The sequence below is a fragment of the Pleurodeles waltl genome, chromosome 11 (genome assembly GCF_031143425.1).
Source record: "Pleurodeles waltl isolate 20211129_DDA chromosome 11, aPleWal1.hap1.20221129, whole genome shotgun sequence".
NCBI lineage: Eukaryota > Metazoa > Chordata > Amphibia > Caudata > Salamandridae > Pleurodeles > Pleurodeles waltl.
Genome location: NC_090450.1, coordinates 901811806 through 901834052, shown reverse-complemented (window position 1 = coordinate 901834052; position 22247 = coordinate 901811806). Strand labels below are relative to the sequence as shown.

The 22247-nt window shown below is 47.4% G+C and overlaps 1 protein-coding gene across 2 annotated transcripts in view; it reads right to left on the bottom strand.

The window, feature by feature from the left end:
- NAA25 (N-alpha-acetyltransferase 25, NatB auxiliary subunit) overlaps positions 1 to 22247 on the bottom strand; it is a 561072-nt gene that overhangs the window by 82550 nt on the left and 456275 nt on the right. For both annotated transcript variants that reach the window (XM_069214819.1, XM_069214820.1), the window contains exons 20-21: positions 9067 to 9132; positions 8880 to 8977 (exon numbers count right to left, since the gene is read on the bottom strand). In XM_069214819.1, coding sequence (XP_069070920.1) covers positions 8880 to 8977; positions 9067 to 9132 — 164 coding nt within the window. The remainder of the gene's footprint in view (positions 1 to 8879; positions 8978 to 9066; positions 9133 to 22247) is intronic.

Genomic DNA, 22247 nt, shown 5'->3' with positions numbered 1-22247 from the left:
TGTGTGCCAGGGGGAGGACAGGAGCAGGGAACCGACTCTCCAGGTGGCACTCTCCGAGATCGTGGGCACCTACCAACATTCCCAGGACACGGGACAACGTGCAGGAGAACAGGAGGCTGCAGGAGGGACAGTATCAGGGGATCAGGGAGGCCTTGCAGGCCTTTAACAACACCCTGATTTCCACAGCAGGGGTGCTGGCAGACATGGCCAACATCATGAGGGAGGCAACAGCACACCAGTGAGCTCCTGGCACTAGACAGTCATCTGAACAGCCAGGAGACCCCATCACAGGACCAACAGGCCACCAGCACCCCTCCCCCTGCAGAAGGTGAACCACCCCTCAATCGGTCCCTGAGAACCAGACAGAAACCAGAGACACTTGCCAAGACCACCGCCAGGAAATGAGACTCTCCTGATTGTCACCCTTGTGTCCTACACGGTCACCTTGTCCACTTTGAACTGCCATTGCTCCCCTTCCTATGTCCCCATGGACAGCATATGTGCTACAAACAGACTGGTGCAATACCCTGGACTTTCCTCCATCATCACCCCATTCCATTGCACTTTCCCCTCTATATTTTAGCACAACAATAAACACCCTTGCATAAAACACGACTACTAGTATTTCATGTACTGCAAATCTGTATTGGTTCAAACAGCTTCAACTATTGCAAATGAACTGTAAATAGCATGAGCATAGAATGAATGACCTGTAGCTGGCTTTTGTGATCACATCAGGAGAATGCTGTCATATCACCAACACCTGTAAAATGAATACCCATAGGTAACAGTAAGTAGGGGAAAGAAGTGGGTAATGCCAGCATGCCAATGCCGCACAGAATACATCAATACTCATAGAAATGTGAAGTTGCACTGTCCCACCTGTGTGTCATTGGAAGTACTGACGGATCACCAATGTTCTGCTGTCCACATCCTCAGTGTCCACTGCTGCCACAGGGGCATCTCCAGTCTGCTCCTCCTGCAGAAAAGGTACATAGCGTTTGAGGGCCAGGTAGTGCAACATGCAGCATGCCACGACTATCTGGCAGACCTTCTTGGGTGAGTAGCACAGGGTTCCACCTGTCAGATAGAGGCACCTGAACCTGGCCTTCAGGAGGCCAAAGGTCCTTTCAATGATCCTTCCTGTTCGCCCATGTGCCTCATTAGAATGTTCTTCAGCCCTTGTCCTGGCATTCCTCACAGGGGTCAGCAACCATGATAGGTTTGGGGAACCAGAGTCACCTGCAAATATTGAGGGACAACATTTAGCCACACACTATCCTATATGGCCCACACCATAGGCATAAACCAAAATATACTGGGTGGGAATCAGGACTCATCCATCAGCCACACCCTGTGCCTCTGTAGTTGGCACATCACTTTTGGGATGCTGCTATTCTTTAGGGCAAAGGCATCATGCACCGATCAAGGATACTTCGCATTGACGTGGGAGATGTACTGGTCTGCCAGGCACACCATCTGCACATTCATGGAGTGGAAACTCTTACAATTCCTGTACACTTTTTCATTCTGGCGGAGGGGGGTGCAAATGAAATATGTGTTCCGTCAAAGGCCCCAATTATATTGGGGATATGTCCCATTGCATAAAACCCGGCCTCTACAGTGGCCAAATCGTCCGCCCGGGGGAAAGCAATGTAGATGCACATGTGTTTTATCAGGGCAGACAAGACTCTAGTACGATTGAGAACATTCGCTGTGACACTCTTACTGCCAAGCCCACTGTCACTTGGAAAGAACCAGTTGCCAGGAAATGGAGCACTGATAGAACCTGCACAAGAGGGGGGATCCGAGTCAGATAACAGATAGCTGAGATCAGGTTAGGTTCCAAATGGGCACACAGCTCTGTGATTGTGGCCCTGTCCAGTCTATAGGTGAGTATAATGTGCTTGTCCTCCAGTGTAGCCAAGTCCACCAGGGGTCTGTACACGGGGGTAATGTCTCCATCTCCTATTCATCTGCAGCGGTAGGTATCTAAGGGACACAAGAGTGAGTAGGCTGTCACAATTTGAACAACTATACCATACAGCAGTCCACATCGTGCAATCATGTTTTGGGACAGTGCAATTTAAAAGTATGTGTCTATTTAGCCTGTGACGCAGCAATTTTCGATAGGCCTGGTCACCCCCCTGAAATGGCGACTGCCTGTCCTGTGTGGAAGTGAGGTAATTCCGCCGATTTTGTGCGCCATGGCGGTAGGTGGTCGGGATCCGGCGTGCAATTCCTCATTGGTTTATATTGGGCCCTATGGGGTACAGTGGCCAATGGGGATCTAAGCTGGCGGTGACAGTATGCAAAGCCATGGACATGACCCCCATTTTCTACCTCAATCCTCACTTGTTTCCTGACCTTCCACAGGAGAGGACCTACACTGCATGTGCTGCTCTGACCTGTGTCTGGAACCTACTATGGCCCGTGTGACGAGGAAAGGGTCCCAGCCTTCACTTCTGAGGAGTTGGAGCAACTGATGGATGGGGTCCTACCCCAGTACGGACTGCTGTATGGGCCTCCAGACCAACAGATGAGTACACTGTGGGCATGATGCATGTGGCATGAATGCATGGAGTTCTGTGTGAAGGCTTTGTCTAAGGGGGGGTTGGTGGATGTCCTCTTGGCAGTGTACATGTTGTGCGCTGGGGTATGTGTGTGCCAATGTTGATGGGATCGGGTATGGGGGGGCCATTTGTGTGACAGGCTGGACTGTTTGTCTAATGGTGTTTGTAGGAAGCTGGTTCTGTATATACTATCTCAAAGTGAGAGATAGAGTGCACAGAGTCCAATGGTTCCCCTTGGAGGTTGACAGTGGCAAAATTAGATAATGCTCTATTTTTGGTGGTGTGGTCAAGCAGTAGGCTTACCAGAGGGTAGTGTTAAGCATTTGTTTGTACACACGTGCAATAAATGAAAACACACACTCAAAGACTTAACTCCAGGCCAATAGGTTTTTTTATAGAAAAATATATTTTCTTTATTTTAGAACCACAAGATTCAACTTGTAGGTAAGTACATAAATTGAAAGATTCTTCACACAGGTAAGTATATAACTGATTTAAAACAGTACTACACACAGTTTTGGTTAAAATGGCAATAAGCTATTTTAAAAGTGGACAGTGCAAAAATCAACAGTCCCTGGGGGAGGTAAGTATTGGTTAGTTTCTCAGGTAAGTAAAGCACTTACAAGTTCAGTCTCCTGGGAATAGGCAGCCCACAGTTGTGGGTTCAAGGTAACCCCAAACCCAGAGCACCAGCAACACAGGGCCGGTCAGGTGCAGAGGTCAAAGGAGGACCCAAATAACATAGACGTCTATGGAGAACAGGGGTGCTTCGGTTCCAGTCTGCTAGCAGGTAAGTACCTGCGTCCTCGGGGAGCAGACCAGGTGACACAAAATACACCTTCAACGGCACAGGGGCGGCTGGGCGCAGTGTGCAAAGTAGGTGTCAGGTTTGTCGTTGAAAACAATGGAGGAACCTGGGGGTCACTGGCGATGCATGCAGGGCACAGGGGTGTTTTCGGGCCAGCCACTGACTGGGCTAGGATGAGGGCCGCCTGCTGGTCGCTCCGGCACTAGTAGTGGTTCCTCTCAGTCTTGGGGGCTGCGGGTGCAGTGCTTGGTCCAGGCGTCAGTTTCCTTTGTTACCAGGCAGTCGCAGTCAGGGAGAGCCTCTGGATCCTCTCTGCAGGTGTCGCTGTGGGGGTGCAGGAAGGTCAACACAGGGTGTCCACGTCGTTGGAGTTGCCTACGGGTCCTTTCTGCGGTGTTAGTTCTGAACTCGTTCCGGGGGCATCGGGTGCAGTGTGACGATTTGTGCTTCCGGAGTGAGGCGAGAGTCTCTTTAAAGTTGGTTTCTTGTTTCCTGTTTTTTTTTTTTTTTTTTCAACAGAGCCGCTGTTCTCGGGAGGTTCTTGGTCCTTTAGGTGCAGGGCAGTCCTCCGAGTCCTCAGAGGTCGCTGGTCCCGCTGGATGCGTTGCTGTGCAGGTTCTTCAAGTCTGGAGACAGGCTGGTAGGGCTGGTCCAAGTCAGTTGTCGTCTCAGTCGTCTCTGCGGGCTTTCAGGTCAACAGTCCTTGTTGTAGGTTGCAGGAATCTGATTTCCTGGGGTCAGGGTTGCCCCAAAATACTAAATGTAGGAGTGTGTTTAGGTCGGGGGCAGCAGCCAATGGCTACTGTCCTGGAGGGTGGCTACATCCTCTTTGTGTCTCCTCCCTGAGGGGTGGGGGGCACAATCCTATTGCTATTAGGGGAATCCTCCAAAACCAAGATGGAGGATTTCTTAAGGCAGGGGTCACCTCAGCTCAGGACATTTTAGGGGCTGTCCTGACTGGTGGGTGACTCCTCCTTGTTTTTCTCATTATCTCCTCCGGACTTGCCGCCAAAAGTGGCAGATGTGTCCAGATGGGAGGGCATCTCCACTAGCTGGGATGCCCTGGGGCGTATAACAACAGGCATGAGCCTTTGAGGCTCACCGCCAAGTGTTACAGTTCCTGCAGGGGGAGGTGAGAAGCACCTCCACCCAGTACAGGCTTTGTTCCTGGCCACAGAGTGACAAAGGCACTCACCCCATGTGGCCAGAAACCCGTCTGGTTGTGGCAGGACCTGGTCAGCCTAACTCTGGTATACAGGGGGCATCTCTAAGATGCCCTCTGTGTGCATTTTTCAATAAATCTCACACTGGCATCAGTGTGCATTTATTGTGCTGAGAAGTTTGATGCCAAACTTCACAGTTTTCAGTGTAGCCATTACAGTGCTGTGGGGTTCGTGTTTGAGAAACTCTCAGACCATATACTCTTTATGACTACCCTGCACTTACAATGTCTAAGATTTGGCTTAGACACTGTAGGGGCATAGTACTCATGCAACTATGCCCTCCCTTGTGGTATAGTGCACCCTGCCTTAGGGCTGTAAGGCCTGCTAGAGAGATGACTTACCTATGCCACTGGCAGTAGGATGTGGGCATGGCACCCCGAGGGGAGTACCATGTCAACAGTCATTTTCTCCCCACCAGCACACACAAGCTGGCACGCAGTGTGTCTGTGCTGAGTGAGGGGTCCCTAGGGTGGCATAAGACATGCTGCAGCCCTTAGAGACCTTCCCTGGCATCAGGGCCCTTGATACCAGGGGTACCAGTTGCAAGGGACTTACCTGGGTGCCAGGGTTGTGCCAATTGTGGAGACAAAGGTACACTTTAGGTGAAAGAACACTGGTCCTGGGGCCTGGTTAGCAGGCCTCAGCACACTTTCAAATCATAACTTGGCATCAGCAAAGGCAAAAAGTCAGGGGGTAACCATGCCAAGGAGGCATTTCCTTACAGGTACCCTCTCCTACTTACAGTAAAACAAAAGCATCCAACCTAATGTATAAGGCCTGTATGAAGATATTCATATAAAGCTAGTCCTCATTAATAAAAATATATCATATAAACCTGTGTGTATATATATATATATAAAAAACTATACACTCCTACTACTACTACTATAGGAAATATCGTACAACATCTTTATTGTTAACATATCTTGAAGTATTTACAAATATCTGAAACAAGACTACCTATATTCTACCAAAAGCAACATAACATTGGTATTCGAGACATGTTTGTTTACTTGAAGTATAGTTATTATTGTATGTTATTGACAGCTGTAAGAAGCCCTGAGGAAGTTGGTGAAGAAGCAATAAAGAAGAATTCATTGGATATTCACATTGGAATTTGTATTTAATAAGATGTAGTGTCATTACACATTACTATGAAGAAGAGTGCTTTCTTTTGTTTAAGGGACTTATCTGAGGATTGTCTATTTACCAGGTTTTGTAGGGAGGTACCTTGTTTAAGCATCGTTCAAATACTGAAGAAAGATTTTTGTGGTGAGCGTTATTTTCACCTTGCCACCCCTAGAAGTAGTTATAATTATCTGTGTGCTAGGGCTGTGCAAATTGTGGAGAGAAGGGTACAGTTTAGTGAAAGAACACTAGTGCTGGGGCCTGGTTAGCAGGGTCGCAGCACACTTTCAATCATAACTAGAATCAACAAAAGGCAAAAAATTAGGGGGAAACCATGTCAAGATAGGCATTTCCCTACAGTGTTCTCGTGTCTGTATTGACTCTGCAGGTCAGCGCCCATCAAAGAAGGGAATATGGCGTGCCATCGGCAAGTAGGTGCGGACCCTGGGGGGGTCTATGGCAGGCGGAGCACCCACTGACGTAAACTGCGGGATGACCTTAGACGCTGGGCACAGGAAACCGCGGAGGCACAGCTGGGGATGGCCTCCCAACGAGGAAGGGGTGCCCGTCTGATCCCCCCCCCCCCCCCCTCCAATGGCCCGCATAATGGCGAGGGCCTACCCAGAGCTGGATGGGTGCTTGGGGGCATCACAGCAGCCACAAGGGGGTGAGTACAAACGCAAGCACTCAGACACCCAACAGCCATCCACCTCACAACAGCATACAGCCCATGCACCTCCACCCAAATCAAGCAGACATGCACCTCCAACAACCACTCCCTTATACAATCCCATTACTCCTCCCACCCTAACATCCCTGAAAAGCTTTTCCTTGCCCAACTTGACCTCTTCCCTACCCCTCCCCACCAACCATCCTTCACTTATGGGCAGGGTAGCAAAGACACAGCCCAGCACCTCAGCCAAACAGTCCACAGGGACAGTGGTAGCACCACCTACTCGTGGTAGGTATATCAGAACAACAATACTGACGGGGAAGGAGGCAGCACAACCTGGGATGAAAGGGAAGAGTCTGGCACCAGCTGCGAGAAAGGGGATGGAGCCTGCACCAATGGGAAGAAGGGGAAGGAGCCTGCACCACCAGGCAGAGGTGAGAAAGAGCCCATCCACCCCTGCCAGGAAGGTTAAGGGAGCCCCAACCCATGACCAGGAGGAGAAGAGGCATGCTACGCCAGCGGAAGCGGTCAGCCAAACACCGCCTCCACCAGCAGATGTCACAGGGCCCCCGCCGCCAGCAGTGGATGTGCTGCCATCACAAAGTGCAGGGGCTGTCCAGGAGCCTCCCACAACCACCACCAGCATGCAGCCATCACCGCAAGCAGACGCCATGTAGTCCACCCTCCAGGGGCAACTGTGCAGGCTGCCCCCTCCAAAACCAGTGGGGAAGACAACCACTCGAGAGACTGTGGTCTTGCACTCCCCAGGACAAAGCAATGAGCATGTTACCCCCTCCAGAACCAGTGGGGAAGACACCCACTTCAGGAACTGTGGCCTTGCTCTCCCCAGGAGAGAGCAATGGGCATGTTGCCCTCTCCAGAACCAGTGGGGAGGACAACCACTCGAGAGACTGTGGCCTTGCACTCCCCAGGACAAAGCAATGGGCATTTTTCCCCCTCCAGAACTGGTGGGAAAGACACCCACTCCAGGAACTGTGGCCTCACGCTCCCCAGGACAAAGCACAAGGCATGCTGCCCCCTCCAGAACCAGTGGCCTTGTTACCACATCTGAATGAGGTCCCCCTAACCCCCATCAAGGTGGCTGCCTATTTCACAACTGATGCCCCTGCAGTGTTCTATCCGGATTGGTGCAGGATTCGAGCTAAGCCTTGAATGGTGCCCTGTGGCCATGTGGCCCCTTTGGACTATGGGCTGGGCAGGACCACTTTCTTATACAAGTGTACATATCTGTTTCATGGCCAAATCAGATTATTGATTTTGATGCTGAACTGATCACAATAACTTTCGTACATTCCTGTTATTGCATTATTCTGCAGAATTTCGGGGTGAAATTGTTTTTGTAATGCAGCTGGTTGTGTGTATGGTTTGTGTGTTCTCGGGTGTGTGTGGTGTGTGTCACTCTAGTTTTCCTCCCTCCCTTGTGTGTTAGGTGGCTATACTCACAGTCGCTGCCTTCGCCGGCGTTGGTGTTCCAAGTGGAGCATAACGTAGAAGATCATCGGGATAACTTGCAGTTCGGGTTCCATGGTGGCGTGGTTCTTCCCTGTGTCTCCAATGGAGAGTCCTTTGACTTTTGTGCTCTGTTTCCGCCAGGCTTTTGTTGCTGTTGGTACCGCCCCGGAAAAGGCGGCGGTTTACTGTGTCTTAATATGGTGGGTCTTCCGCCTGGCTGTAGGCTGCTACCGCCTTGGTGACTGTTGTTTCTGCCCTGGCGGTCGGTGTGGTACATTAGCTGTCTATCGGAAATATCATCGCCATGGTCATAATTTGGCGGTAGTCATCGCCTGCCTGTTGGCGGTATTACTGCCACTTTATCACCCACCGCCAGGGTCGTAAAGAGGGCCTAAGTCTATTATATATAAGGCAAACCAGTGTCATTTTTGCTACTTATGTTATAGAAAATTGCAAAAAAATTATTTATGACTGAAAGTTAATCAAATTTTTTAAAATTTAAAAATGGAAATAATATAGTTCCTCTATCTCTTAATGTGCAAAGGCAGGAAAGATACAATCAATTTGTTTATGGGAGATTTGCTCAGGTGTAAACCACGTTTGCAACATTCCATGTTACTAATGCAGGACAATGGGGCAAAAATGGGACTCTGCTCTTTTTGTACCTGTGAAAAGTTTCTGGAATATGGCACATAGAGAACAGTCTTTGAACGGTCACAAGAAGGCTATTTCACATGGCTTCTCATAGACAAAAAAAACTTCCAAACATGAACTTCTCCTACACAGAATACGCCAAAGATTACTATTCATTTGAGCCCTTGCCACTGTGTCTGTAAGTGCCAATCAAATTAAACATAAGCCTTTGGGTGCTACTGGTAATGACGTGGAACAAATACTGGTGAAAAGCCGGTTTCATCAGTAAATGGAAAGTTAAGGAGAATGCATGACAGGACATGGAAAAAACACTAGTACTCAAGATCAAAATAGCAGTACCGACTTACCTCGACAAAGAAGACTAAGTTTTCTAAGCAAGTATGTCGTGCTCTGCAGTGACTGTCCTGGATTTCCATCAAGTCACCTTTGCAATTGTTGAACAATTCTGAAAAGTAAAGTTCAAATAAATTCTATATTATTCATTATATTTATTTCAACATAGCTTCGAAAGCTTTAAACATGTATGCACCTTACCCTCCAACTGTTGAAGACAGGATTTCCAATTTCTCCCTATTCTGTCTTGGACATCTGATGAACTATCTAGAATTGACAAAGAAGTTACAAAAACAATCACCCAGTTGGAATAATGCCTTCACAATCTGATAAACTGCAGATAGTGTTATTGAACATTTATTAAACAGATATTGCCCTGAAAAAAGGATTCTTGAGCACAGTCAACATGATGTCTAGTGTCACATGGCTTGCAAAATCTCCCCAGTCATAAACCAAAACTAAAAGAGCATACCTGTAAACATTGGTTTTCAGTAAGTAAATCTGTCACAGATTCTCATGCTGCTAGAATCCTTCCCTTTTTTAAGGTGGAGCATAGCAGCACACATGCGCTGCTCTCTTGACATGATGTAATCTACTCTGTGCACTTTAAACCACACCCATTACTTTCATTGTTCCTTGACCTGCGTTTCAAAATTCCCTTTATTTTGTAGGTAAATGCTTTACGTTTGTCCCGCCTTGAGATTTTTTTTCTTTACCGCCTTGGAGATTGACCCTCTTACATGGATTACTGCACGATCGGCTGTATACTGTATGCCGTATACCTTAGAACGTATGTTGTTTCTTCCTCTTTCTTGTTTTTGGGCATGATGCTGTTTCTCTGTGGTGTCTGCGCCCAAAGTCTGCAAACCAGGGGGTAAGGGGGTTGTGTGTGTGTGTCTCATTCATTTATTTGAAAGTTTCATGTAATGTGAACTCGATCGGAAGAGCGCTTCACATGAGTACCATTGACGTACAAGTTTAGCATTTGAAAAATATACAAACTGGTAATTTAAAGACAAAAAAATGAATCCTCAATGCAGCTCTCCCGGCACACTGTGAGAGCTGATACTACAAAAGTCACTGTACTCGGGGAAACTCCCCCTATAATGCTTTGCAAGGCATTTCTTTAACAACATGCTTGCTCTGTGGTGGGCCTATGACAATGGGACCACCACTAAAACGTTCAGTATGACATGCTCCTTCTGCCTAGGCCATCTCTGGGTCCACCACGAAGTTGGGGGGACCGCAAAATAATAAGCTCTCCTCTATTCAGTGTCTTTTTAAGCTCTTTCATGGCTGGAACTTTTGCTTTACAGCTCGGAGTGGTTCGTGACTTTAAAGGTCTTGTTTGTAATATTATTGCATTAGACCTGCTAGGCCTGAATATGTGTAAGGCACTACGCCCTCTAGGGGATAAATATATGAATCCACTGCATTACTTTCCGCCAATCCGTTTTCATGTTATGCCCTCTAGGGACTGACTATATGGTTACATGAACATGTCCAAATGCTTTTTTATGGTGGTGTCCTATAGGGGCTGTTCTGAGCATTATAGTCAAGATACTACAATATTCGCTGCACCTAGAAACTCGCCACATAATGCTTTGCAGGGCATTCCTTTTACCAAACATTTCTGCCCATAACTCACCGTGTGGTGGTTCTAGGACAATGTACAGGCAGCCTACATGTCAATGAGATGTAATCTAACAATGCAGTTATCTTTAGTCATATATTTATTTAGCATAGACGAAGCACAGAGGACTCTACAGAGCTCTACACTAAAAACAAACTGGGTAAATTAATCAACAGTATTAATGGGGAAGAGGTATTGTATGGAAAGCAGAGATTCAGTACAAGCTGTTGTACACAGAAGGAAAATGTTACTTACCCAGTAGACATCTGTTTGTGGCACGTAGTGCTGTAGATCCACATACTTTGCATAAGTCTGCCATTTAGTGTTGGGCTTGGAGTGTTGCAAGTTGTTTTTGTGCAAAGAATCTTTCTGAGTCACAAGATTGAGTGACTCCTCCTCTCAGTGATACTGTGCCTGGGCATGGAGTCTTTTGTTAGATTGTTTTCCCGCAGGCAGGTGAGGTAAGGGGTATATATAGCAAGTAAGTAACATATATGCATGCAGTGTATACACATATATATATATATACAATATTTATATAATAATGCCACTACGATGACCACAGGCTTCCGGGAGGGCGCTTGTGAATCTACAGCACTACATGCCACGAACAGATGTCTGCTGGGTAAGTAACATTTTCCGTTTGATGGCATGTGTAACTGTAGATACACATGCTTTGCATAGTCTGTAAAGGAGTACCCTCCAAGTAAAAGGTGGCTAGCCTGTAGAAGTTGGAGTAGCTTGAAAAAGTGTCCTGAGAACCGCTTGGCAGACATTAGCTTGTTTAGTAAATGTATGTGGTGTAGACCAAATAGCAGCGTTACAAATGTCTGCTATTGGAATGTTACCAAAAAAAGCAATAGAAGCACCCTTTTTTCTTGTGGAATGTGCTCTGGGAGTACTAGATAACTTCCTTTTGGCTTTAGGATAACAAGTTTGAGTACACTTGAATATCCATCTGGCTATGCCAGTTTTTGAAACTGGATTGCCTTTATGAGACATGGAAAATGCTACAAAAAGCTGTTTAGATTTCCTAAACGTGTTTTAGTCCGATCTATGTAATACTTAAGAGCCCTTTTAACATCTAGTGTGTGAAGGCCCCCTTCTGAAACTGAGTCTGGCTGTGGGGAAAAGACAGGCAACTCAATAGATTAATGTGAAATGGTGAAACTACTTTTGGAAGGAATTAAGGGTTTGTCCTAAGAACTACTCTATATTTGTGTGACTGAAGAATGGTTCTTCTAAAGTTAGACCCTGTGTTTCACTTATACGTCTTAGTGAAGTGATAGCTATTAAAAAGCCTACTTTCCATGAAAGATATTGTAAAGAACAGGAATGAAAAGGCTCAAAGGGTGGCTGAGTCTAGTAAGTACAGCATTAAGGTTCCATGATGGGACTGGGGGAACCCTAAGCGGAATGACAAAGGCTTTGATAACTGGAATCCTGAATAAAGAGATATGTTGTCTATTCTGAGAGTAAGCAGCTTTTGCCTCTAAATGAAGTCTAATAGATGAGTATGTCAGGATTGCTGTTTGTAAAAGTAGGAGATAACAAACAATGTCTTGAACTGAGGCTTTGAGTGGGTTGTGTTTAGGTTGACAGTAGCAGACAAAACGTTTCCATTTTGCATCATGACACTGTCTAGTAGGTTTACGTGCCTCTCTAAGAATTTCCTCATGTAGGAAGTTGGCTCTGTATGTGCTATTTCAAAGTAAGGAATAGCATGCACAGAGTCCAAGGGTTCCCCTTAGAGGTAAGATAGTGGCAAAAAGAGATAATACTAATGCTCTATTTTGTGGTAGTGTGGTCGAGCAGTAGGCTTATCAAAGGAGTAGTGTTAAGCATTTGTTGTACATACACACAGGCAATAAATGAGGAACACACACTCAGAGACAATTCCAGGCCAATAGGTTTTGTTAAAGAAAAATATCTTTTCTTAGTTTATTTTAAGAACCACAGGTTCAAATTCTACATGTAATATCTTATTTGAAAGGTATTGCAGGTAAGTACTTTAGGAACTTTGAATAATTACAGTAGCATTTATACTTTTTACATAAAACACAAATAGCTGTTTTAAAAGTGGACACTTAGTGCAATTTTCACAGTTCCTGGGGGAGGTAAAGTATTGTTAGTTTTAACAGGTAAGTAAGTCACTTACAGGTCTCAGTTTTTGGTCCAAGGTAGCCCACCGTTGGGGGTTCAGGGCAACCCCAAAGTTATCACACCAGCAGCTCAGGGCCGGTCAGGTGCAAAGGTCAAAGAGGTGCCCAAAACACATAGGCTTCAATGGAGAGAAGGGGGTGCCCCGGTTCCAGTCTGCCAGCAGGTAAGTCCCCTCGTCTTCGGAGGGCAGACCAGGGGGGTTTTGTAGGGCACCGGGGGGTGGTCAGCACAAAAAGTACACCCTCAGCAGCGCGGGGCGGCCGGGTGCAGTGTGCAAACACGCGTCGGGTTTTCAATGAGAGACCAAGGGGTCTCTTCAGCGGTGCAGGCAGGCAAGGGGGGGGGCTCCTCGGGGTAGCCACCACCTGGGCAAGGGAGAGGGCCTCCTGGGGGTCACTCCTGCACAGAAGTTCCGTTCCTTCAGGTGCTGGGGGCTGCGGGTGCAGGGTCTTTTCCAGCCGTCGGGACTTTAGGTTCAGGCAGTCGCGGTCAGGGGGAGCCTCGGGATTCCCTCTGCAGGGGTCGCTGTGGGGGCTCAGGGGGGACAACTTTGATTACTCACGGACTCGGAGTCGCTGGAGGGTCCTCCCTGAGGTGTTGGTTCTCCACCAGTCGAGTCGGGGTCGCCGGGTGCAGTGTTGCAAGTCTCACACTTCTTGCGGGGAGTTGCAGGGGTCTTTAAATCTGCTCCTTTGAAACAAAGTTGCAGTTCTTTTGGAGCAGTGCCGCTGTCCTCGGGAGTTTCTTGTCTTTCTTGAAGCAGGGCAGTCCTCTGAGGATTCAGAGGTCGCTGGTCCTTTGGAAAGCGTCGCTGGAGCAGGTTTCTTTGGAAGGCAGGAGACAGGCCGGTAAGACTGGGGCCAAAGCAGTTGGTGTCTTCTGTTCTTCTGCAGGGGTTTTTCAGCTCAGCAGTCCTCTTCTTCTTGTAGTTTCAGGAATCTGTTTTCCTAGGTTCAGGGAAGCCCTTAAATACTAAATTTAAGGGCGTGTTTAGGTCTGGGGGGTTAGTAGCCAATGGCTACTAGCCCTGAGGGTGAGTACACCCTCTTTGTGCCTCCTCCCAAGGGGAGGGGGGCACATCCCTAATCCTATTGGGGGAATCCTCCATCTGCAAGATGGAGGATTTCTAAAAGTTAGAGTCACTTCAGCTCAGGACACCTTAGGGGCTGTCCTGACTGGCCAGTGACTCCTCCTTGTTGTTCTCATTATTTTCTCCGGCCTTGCCGCCAAAAGTGGGGGCCGTGGCAGGAGGGGGCGGGCAACTCCACTAGCTGGAGTGTCCTGCGGTGCTGGAACAAAGGGGTGAGCCTTTGAGGCTCACCGCCAGGTGTTACAGCTCCTGCCTGGGGGAGGTGTTAGCATCTCCACCCAGTGCAGGCTTTGTTAATGGCCTCCGAGTGGCAAAGGCACTCTCCCCATGGGGCCAGCAACATGTCTCTAGTGTGGCAGGCTGCTGGAACCAGTCAGCCTACACAGATAGTTGGATACAGTTTCAGGGGGCACCTCTAAGGTGCCCTCGGGGTGTGTTTCACAATAAAATGTACACTGGCATCAGTGTGCGTTTATTGTGCTGAGAAGTTTGATACCAAACTTCCCAGTTTTCAGTGTAGCCATTATGGTGCTGTGGAGTTCGTGTTTGACAGACTCACAGACCATATATTCTTATGGCTACCCTGCACTTACAATGTCTAAGGTTTGGCTTAGACACTGTAGGGGCACAGTGCTCATGCACTGGTGCCCTCACCTATGGTATAGTGCACCCTGCCTTAGGGCTGTAAGGCCTGCTAGAGGGGTGTCTTACATATACTGCATAGGCAGTGAGAGGCTGGCATGGCACCCTGAGGGGAGTGCCATGTCGACTTACTCATTTTGTTCACACTAGCACACACAAGCTGGTAAGCAGTGTGTCTGTGCTGAGTGAGTTGGTCTCCAGGGTGGCATAAGACATGCTGCAGCCCTTAGAGACCTTCCCTGGCATCCGGGCCCTTGGTACCAGAGGTACCAGTTACAAGGGACTTACAAAAGTACAGGTTAGGGAAAGAACACTGGTGCTGGGGCCTGGTTAGCAGGCCTCAGCACACTTTCAATTCAAAACATAGCATCAGCAAAGGCAAAAAGTCAGGGGGTAACCATGCCAAGGAGGCATTTCCTTACACCCCACATTCCGAGGGAAGATTCAAATAACCAAACTCTATGACTTCAGGAGCCATATCGCACGATTGATAGTCCAGCCTGTTGGGAAGTTTCTCGTAAGGAACTACAGACAGATCCAACAGTGTTGTGAGCCAAAGATGACATGCCCATGTGAGTGCTACAAGGATCATGGTGAGTGATGTTGGTCTCATTTTGCAAACTAGAGACGTAATGAGTGGGGGAGGCAGAAAAGCTTATGCAAATATCCCTGACCAATTCATCGACAGAGCATTACCCTTAGACTGAGGGTGTGGTTATCTGGATGCAAAGTTTTGGCATTTTGGATTTTTTGTGGTGGCGAAGTGGTCTTCTTGTGGAGTTCCCCACCTTTGAAAGTATTGGTGAAGTACTTGTGGGTGAAGTTCCCATTGATGGACTTGTTGCTGCATCCCGCTGGAGGTCTGCAAACTGGTTGTCCATTCCTCGAAGATATTCTGGCAGTAAGTAAACCCCCTGTTTTTGTAGATAATACCTGGCTGTCATGCTGTCTGTGCGGACTAGAACCACTTTGTGGAAGAGTTGTGGTAGGAAGGCTTTGAGCGCTAGAAAGACTTCCTGTAACTCAAAGTAGTTGATTGTGAGAAGTGTGTTGAATGGCACCCCACATACCTTGTATTGTGAGGTTGTTGAGGTAGCTCCCCTACCCTGTCTATGATGCACCAATAGTAAGAGTGACGTAAGGCACAGGGTCTTGAAAGGGCCTCCCAGTGGAAAGATTGGTGGGATTCCACCATAGCAGAGAGCAGTGAGTCTGGTGGTCCAACAACACTATATCTTGGAGATGAACTAGTGACTGAGATCACTGAAGAGCCAGACACCAATGTAAGGGATGAATGTGTAGTGTGGCATGGGGAACGATGGCAATGAAGGACGTCATTACCCCTAGTAACCGCATCATGGATTTCATTGTGTAAGTGTGATTTTCCTGTAGTTAGGAGAGAACATTTTGAAAAGTTTGAATTGGAGCTGGGCTTGGATATGACAATGCTGTTGGTACATTGAGAACTACCCCAGATCGGGCTGTATCTGCAAAGGTTGAAGGTGGGATTTGAGAAAGTTGAGTGTGAATCCCAATGTGTTGTGAAGGTCTACTGTGTGCGGATTGTGATGCTGATATTGCTGGATGGTACTGGCTTTGATGAGACAGTCACCCAAGTCGGGGAAGACATGGCTGTGCTGTCTTATGAGGAAAGCTGCAACTAGAGCTAGACTTTTTGTGAAGACCCTGGGAGCTGTCGTGATCCCGAATGGTAAAACCTTGAATTGATAATGTTTCCCCGCAATTACAAATCTGAGGGATTTGTAGTGTGCTGGATGACTGGGAAAGTAGCGTCCTTCAGATCTAACGGGTCATCAAGTCACCTTACAGTAATAGGGAAATGATATCTTGGCGAGTAACTGTAGGAGGCGGGCTCTGTAAATGAGATATAGTGTGCACAGAGTCCAGGGGTTCCCAAGAGGCTTAACAGAGGCTTAAGTAGATAATACTAATGCTCTCTTTTATAGTAGGCTTATCAGAGGGTAGTGCAAACCATTTGTTGTACACAAACAGGCAATAAATGAAGCACACACTCAATGACTAACTCCAGGCCAATTGTTTTTATATAGCAAAAATATATTGTGTTACTTTATTTCTAGAACCACAACATTCAAGTTGCAGGTAAGTACTTTGCAAGTGGGTATCCTCTTACATATGTATCAATACCACTTTGTTTCAAATTGGAAATTATACGTTTTTTTAATAGATAGCAATAATCTGTAAGGTCGATTTAGCATGAGCTCCTATGAAGACTCAGGGCACTTGGAATCAGGCCTGCTTGCAGGTAAGTACCTGTGTCTTCCGAGGGCAGACCTGGGGGGCTTAGCTGCACCAGAGGTTGGATTCCCGAAGGCCAGGCAGCTGCAGGGGTACCTTTAGCCATTGGGAATCTTCGTCCGGTTCTGTTGCGGTCAGGTGGGTCGTCTGGATTCAGGCTGCAGGCGTAGTCGTGTTGGACAGGAGGGATCAACCCAAGGTGGGCACTTGCTTAGAATCACCTGGGGACCAGCTCTAGTTGGTTGGACCACCTGGACACGGGCCAAGGGCATCGGGTGCAGAGTGGGCAGGACTTGCGGATCCGGAGTGCTTCTGGAGTCCTTGGATGGAGTTTCTTCTTGGACAGGGCCGCTGTCCACCAGAGTTCTTGGTCCTCTGGGGTGCAGGCAGTCCTCTGGAGGTTTTTTAGAGGTCTCTGGTCCTGCTGGATGTGTCGCCTTCTTTTGGCAGGGCTTGGAAGCTGGACTCAGGCCAGTAGGGCTGGGGCCCAATCAGTTTGCATCTTCAGTCTTCTCTGCTGGGGGTCAGCTTAGCAGTTCTTCTTTCTTCTTGTGAGGTCGCCAGGAATCTGACAAGCTAAGCTCAGGGGAGCCCTTAAATCCTGGATGTAGGGGTGTTAAAGGGGTTGGAGGGTAGTATCCACAGGCTACTGTCCCCGAGGATGGCAACACCCTTCCTGTGCCCCCCTCCTTTTGGGAAGGGGGACACAGACCTAACCCTTCTGGTCTCTGTCCTCCAAACTAAGATGGAGGATTTTGCAAGTAGGGGGTCACCTCAGCTCTGGACACCTTAGGGGTGGTCCCTGCTGAAGTGGTCACTCCTTGCTTTCCCTAATTCTCCTGCTGGACTTGCTGCCAAAAGTGGGGCTTTATCGGGCGGGGATCTCCACTAGCTGCAGTGCCCTGGGGCACTGCAACAAGAGGCTGAGCCTTTAAGGCTCACTGCCAGGTGTTACAGATCCTGCAGGGGGAGGTGTGAAGCACCTCCACCCAGTGCAGGCTTTGTTTCTGTCCACAGAGAGCACAAAGGCTCCCATCCCATGTGGTCAGAAACTCGTCTGGAAGTGGCAGGCTGGCACAGACCAGTCAGTCCTGCACTAGAAGTTTGGCCAACATACAGGGGGCATCTCTAAGATGCCCTCAGGGTGCATTTATCAATAAATCCAACACTGGCATCAGTGTGGGTTTATTGTGCTGAGAAGGTTGATACCAAACTTCCCAGCATTCAGTGATTCAGTGAAGCCATTATGGAGCTTTGGCATTCGTAATGACAAACTCTCAGACCATATACTCAATAAGGCTACACTGCACTTACAATGTCTAAGAATGGACTTAGACACTGCAGGGACATATCACTCATGCAGCTATGCCCTCACCTGTGGTATAGTGCACTCTGCTCAGGGCTGTAAGGCCTGCTAGAGGGGTGACTTACCTATGCCACAGGGAGTGGTTGGTGGGCATGGCACCCTGGGAGGGGTGCAATGTCAACTTTGTCTTTTTCTCCCCACCACCACACACAAGCTGCAATGGCAGAGTGCATGTGCTTGATAAGGGGTCCCCCCAGGGTGGCATAATACATGCTGCAGGGGGGACCTTCCCTGGCCACAGGGCCCATGGCACCATGGGTACCTTTTACAAGGTACTTAACTGTGTGCCAGGAGTGTGCCAATTGTGGGAACAATATCAACATTTTTGGAAAAGAACCCTGGTACACGGGCCGGGTTAGCCGGATCCCAGGACAAACTCAGTCAAGTTGGCAACAATATGAGGCAAAAAGTGTGTGTGTGTTTTTTGAGGGGGGGGGGAGAGATTTGGGGTGACCATTCCAACAAGGGCACTTTCATACAGTAACCATGTAGAAATACTCTGAGGGAACGTATAGATTGAGTGTTCTGAGATCTAGAATTGTGCTCAGTGACCCATCTTTCTTTGGTATAAGGAAGTATAGGGACTATACTCCTAACTTTTGCTGTGAGAGGGGAACTGGCTCTATAGCCCCTTTGAGAAGAAGGGATTGTGCATCTTCTTTTGAAAGAGTAAGATGGGCCTGTGAAAGTTTCTGAGTGTGAGGGGGAATACTTAGTGGAGGTGAGTTCTAGGCAGTAACCATGTTGGATAATTGATAAAACCCACTGATCTGTGGTGATTTTGGACCACTGTGGATAAAAATGCAGTAGTCTTCCCCCTACTGGAGAGGTGTGTGCTGGCGGATGGTGTAACTAGTCACTGGCATGTGCCAGAGGCAGACCCTCTAAAGGTAGATACCTTTCCTCTACCTTTATTATTTGCACCTCTGAAGGAACCTCTATTATAGTAATGGGTGTCTTGCCTGGTTTGGGAGGTGGACGGCTCAGTAGATGATGATTTGAAGCCTCCCCTGAATTGAGGGTGATGAAAATGACCCCTTTGTGGTGTGGTGAGTAGGGCCCCCATAGCCTTTGCTGTTTCACCATCCTTTTTGAGCTTTTCTAGTGTGGTCTCAACCTCTTGACCAAACAAGGGTTCCCTGTCAAAAGGCATGTTGAAAGCTGCCTGCTGAATTTCTGACTTGAAGTCTGAACATCTAAGCCAAGCATGCCTTCTAGTAATGATACTGGTATTAATAACACATGCTGCGGTATTGGCTGCATCAGTGGCACACCTAATTGAGTTATTTTAAATATTTTAGCCTTTAGAAACTATTTCCGTCCCTTTTTGCGATGCTTTTCTGGGAGGTACTGGAGAAGATCCTCCATTTCGTCCCAGTCGGCCCCATTGTAACGTGCCAAAAGCGCCTGCAAATTGGCAATACGCCAACAATTGGCAGCTTGTGCAGCCACTCTTTTCCCTGCTGCATCTAATTTTTTGCTCTCTATCAGAGGGAGGAGCATCTCCTGTTGAATGGCTATTAGCACATTTCTGTGCTGACAGCTATAGAGTCAGGAGGTATTTGTGATCTAATAAATATAAGGTCTGAAGGTGGCACATTATATATATTTTTTTAATGACCCTTGGGTAACAACTCTTGACTTCATAGGTTCGTTAAAAATATCAATGGCATCTCTAAACATACTAGGTAGCATAGGTAAAAACTAACTTTCCTTATGGGTGGTAGTCAGTGTATCGAAGAGAAAATCCTCTTCAATAGGGTCAGTGTGCATTTGTACATTGTGATATGCAGCTGTCAGTGCGTTGACCTGCTGATGTGAAGTTGCATTTTCAGGAGGTGAAGGGCATGCAGGGTATAAATCAGGGTCATTAGGTAATATGGTATTTGTATCGTTTGAATCCCATGGGTCAAGATCTTGTGGAATATCCCCTAAATCATCTCCCTGAGGTAGTTGTGAACCTTATGGAGAAAGTTGTGGCTCAACAATAGGTGGAGGAGACTGTGTTGGTGGTGGATAAGTAGGAGGAAGTGCAGGAGAGTGAGGTGGAGGAGAGTGAGGTGGAGAAAGCAGAGGCTGAGGGTGAACTGGAGCCTTGTCCTTGGAGACCTTTTTAGGAGGATGAGCAGTGTCCAAGGTCTCTTGAAAAGTCTCTTCTTTATTAGGACAGGGAAAGAAGCAATTATTCTTTCTCTTCCCCTTTGGATGTGGCACTGACGAGCGTCTATTATTTCGAGGATTGGCTTCACTGGTGATGCTGCTTCCGAGGAATGGGTTGGGTTTCTGGAAGACAGAATCTTCGGTTCAGAAGTTTTTGGAGTGGAAACTTAGAGTCAGCTCTGAAGCAGATGTGGAAGGCTTCTTACTGGGAGCCGAAACGCTCAGATTGAAGTAACAACTCGATCCAGAGACTGTGTCGATGCTGCTGAGCTGGAGGTCGATGCCGAAGATGGCTTAGTCTCAGCTATTTTCGGTGCCGAGCCAGAAGGAGGGGTATCCAAATTTAACTTTTGGATCTGACCTTGGCCCAAAGGCAGTGGTGTACCAACGACCATTTTGTGCAGCTTCTTTAGAGTCTTTATCTGGGCGGTCGGGCTGATTTACTCACGGGTTGCGCTGAGGTGAGGCTGACTTTCGATGTCATTCACCATCCAACTCCAAATCTTCAGTTGAGCAAGCCTCCTCTTGTTTGTCCTCTTCTTGTGCATGCTATTCCCCAAAAATATCAGGAGTGTCGTCTGGTGTCTTTGATGCCATCTCCAATTGACGCGCTCTTTTGTCCCGGGGTCTTTTTGGATCCAAAAGACCAACAGATGTTGTACTTTTCTTTTTTATGATCCAGGGACAAGCACAAGTTACACACCAAGTGTTGGTCTGTGTGTGGGAATTTCAAATGGCATTGAGGGCAAAACCGAAATGGAGTCCGTTCCATCAGCCCTGCATATCCCAATACCACATGGAGGAGGAGCCCCAAGAAGAGTGCTGGCACCCCGAAGGGTGGTAAGCCAATCCCCAATGTAGAAATTCGGATTGAAAAAGCAAGACACTGAATATGCGACCAAAATACATTACCCTCATTGAAAGAAAGATGGAAAAGAAGAGGTCGGAATAGACCCAACACTAAATGGCGGACTTATGCAAAGCATGTATATCTACAGCCACACATGCAACATATAATTTTCTTTGAGATTATTAAATGGATCTGCATGAATTCCATCGAGTAGCTGGAGGTACAGCTAGTATCACAAGAAATATTAGTAGCAACATTAAGCACAGGTGTGATTATAGTGCACAGTCAAATACAGACAACTTGAGACAGATATAGAGAAGTGATTGATAGAGGGTTTTTAACGAGTCAGCTGAAAGGCAGTCAAGCAGAGGTTAGAAGAAAGTAGGTTCCAGGTACCGGGACATCACTGAGGAGGACTGTGTGAAGATTTAAACTGTAGCCCCTTTTCCCATAGTGCTGTCAGTGGTGGGTTTTTCTAAAAAAGTGCTCTGTTCTCCTCTTAGGAACTTACTTGAATGCATGTAGATATCCACCTGAACAATGCCCTTTTGAAACCTGGCTTTTCCTGGATAGTTCGCCATAAGCTACAAATATTATAGAATATTACAAAAGTCTTTAGCCACACAAAGCAAACAAGCGTCAAGGCTGTGAAGGGATCTTACTGTTGGAGTTTGCAAGTAGAGCCATGAAATGTGGGTGTACCCTGGGTATGTTCTTACAGTAGAGTTTTCAGCATTAAAGGACAAGAACCGTAAAAAGCAACTATGCCAATAAACAGACTGCATCAGTATGGATGGAAAATAGCCAACCACAAAAGCTGAAACTGGCTTCGAAAAGAGGGTTAAGTTTATTCAGGCTCAAGAAAATCACTGATGACCAGAAGTTTAAGAATTCCACATTGGAATTTTTCCTACAGAGCTGACTGCTTTCAAGTGGACGCATAACTGAGTGGAAAAGGTCTGGACTTGCCAAGTACTGGGTGTAGGAAGCTGGCCTGGTGAGCACCTATGGTGTTATCACCGTATACCAGGTCCAGGTATCCCCTATTAGTGAAGTGTAGGCAGTGTCTAGGAAGCCAGGGCTCTCTAGAGGTAGCTGTGGATGAACGGCCAAGATTTATCTAGGAAACACGCAAAGCTTATGCAATGCCACTATAGTCACACAGCACTATCACACATGAAAGAACCACAGAGTGTTACAA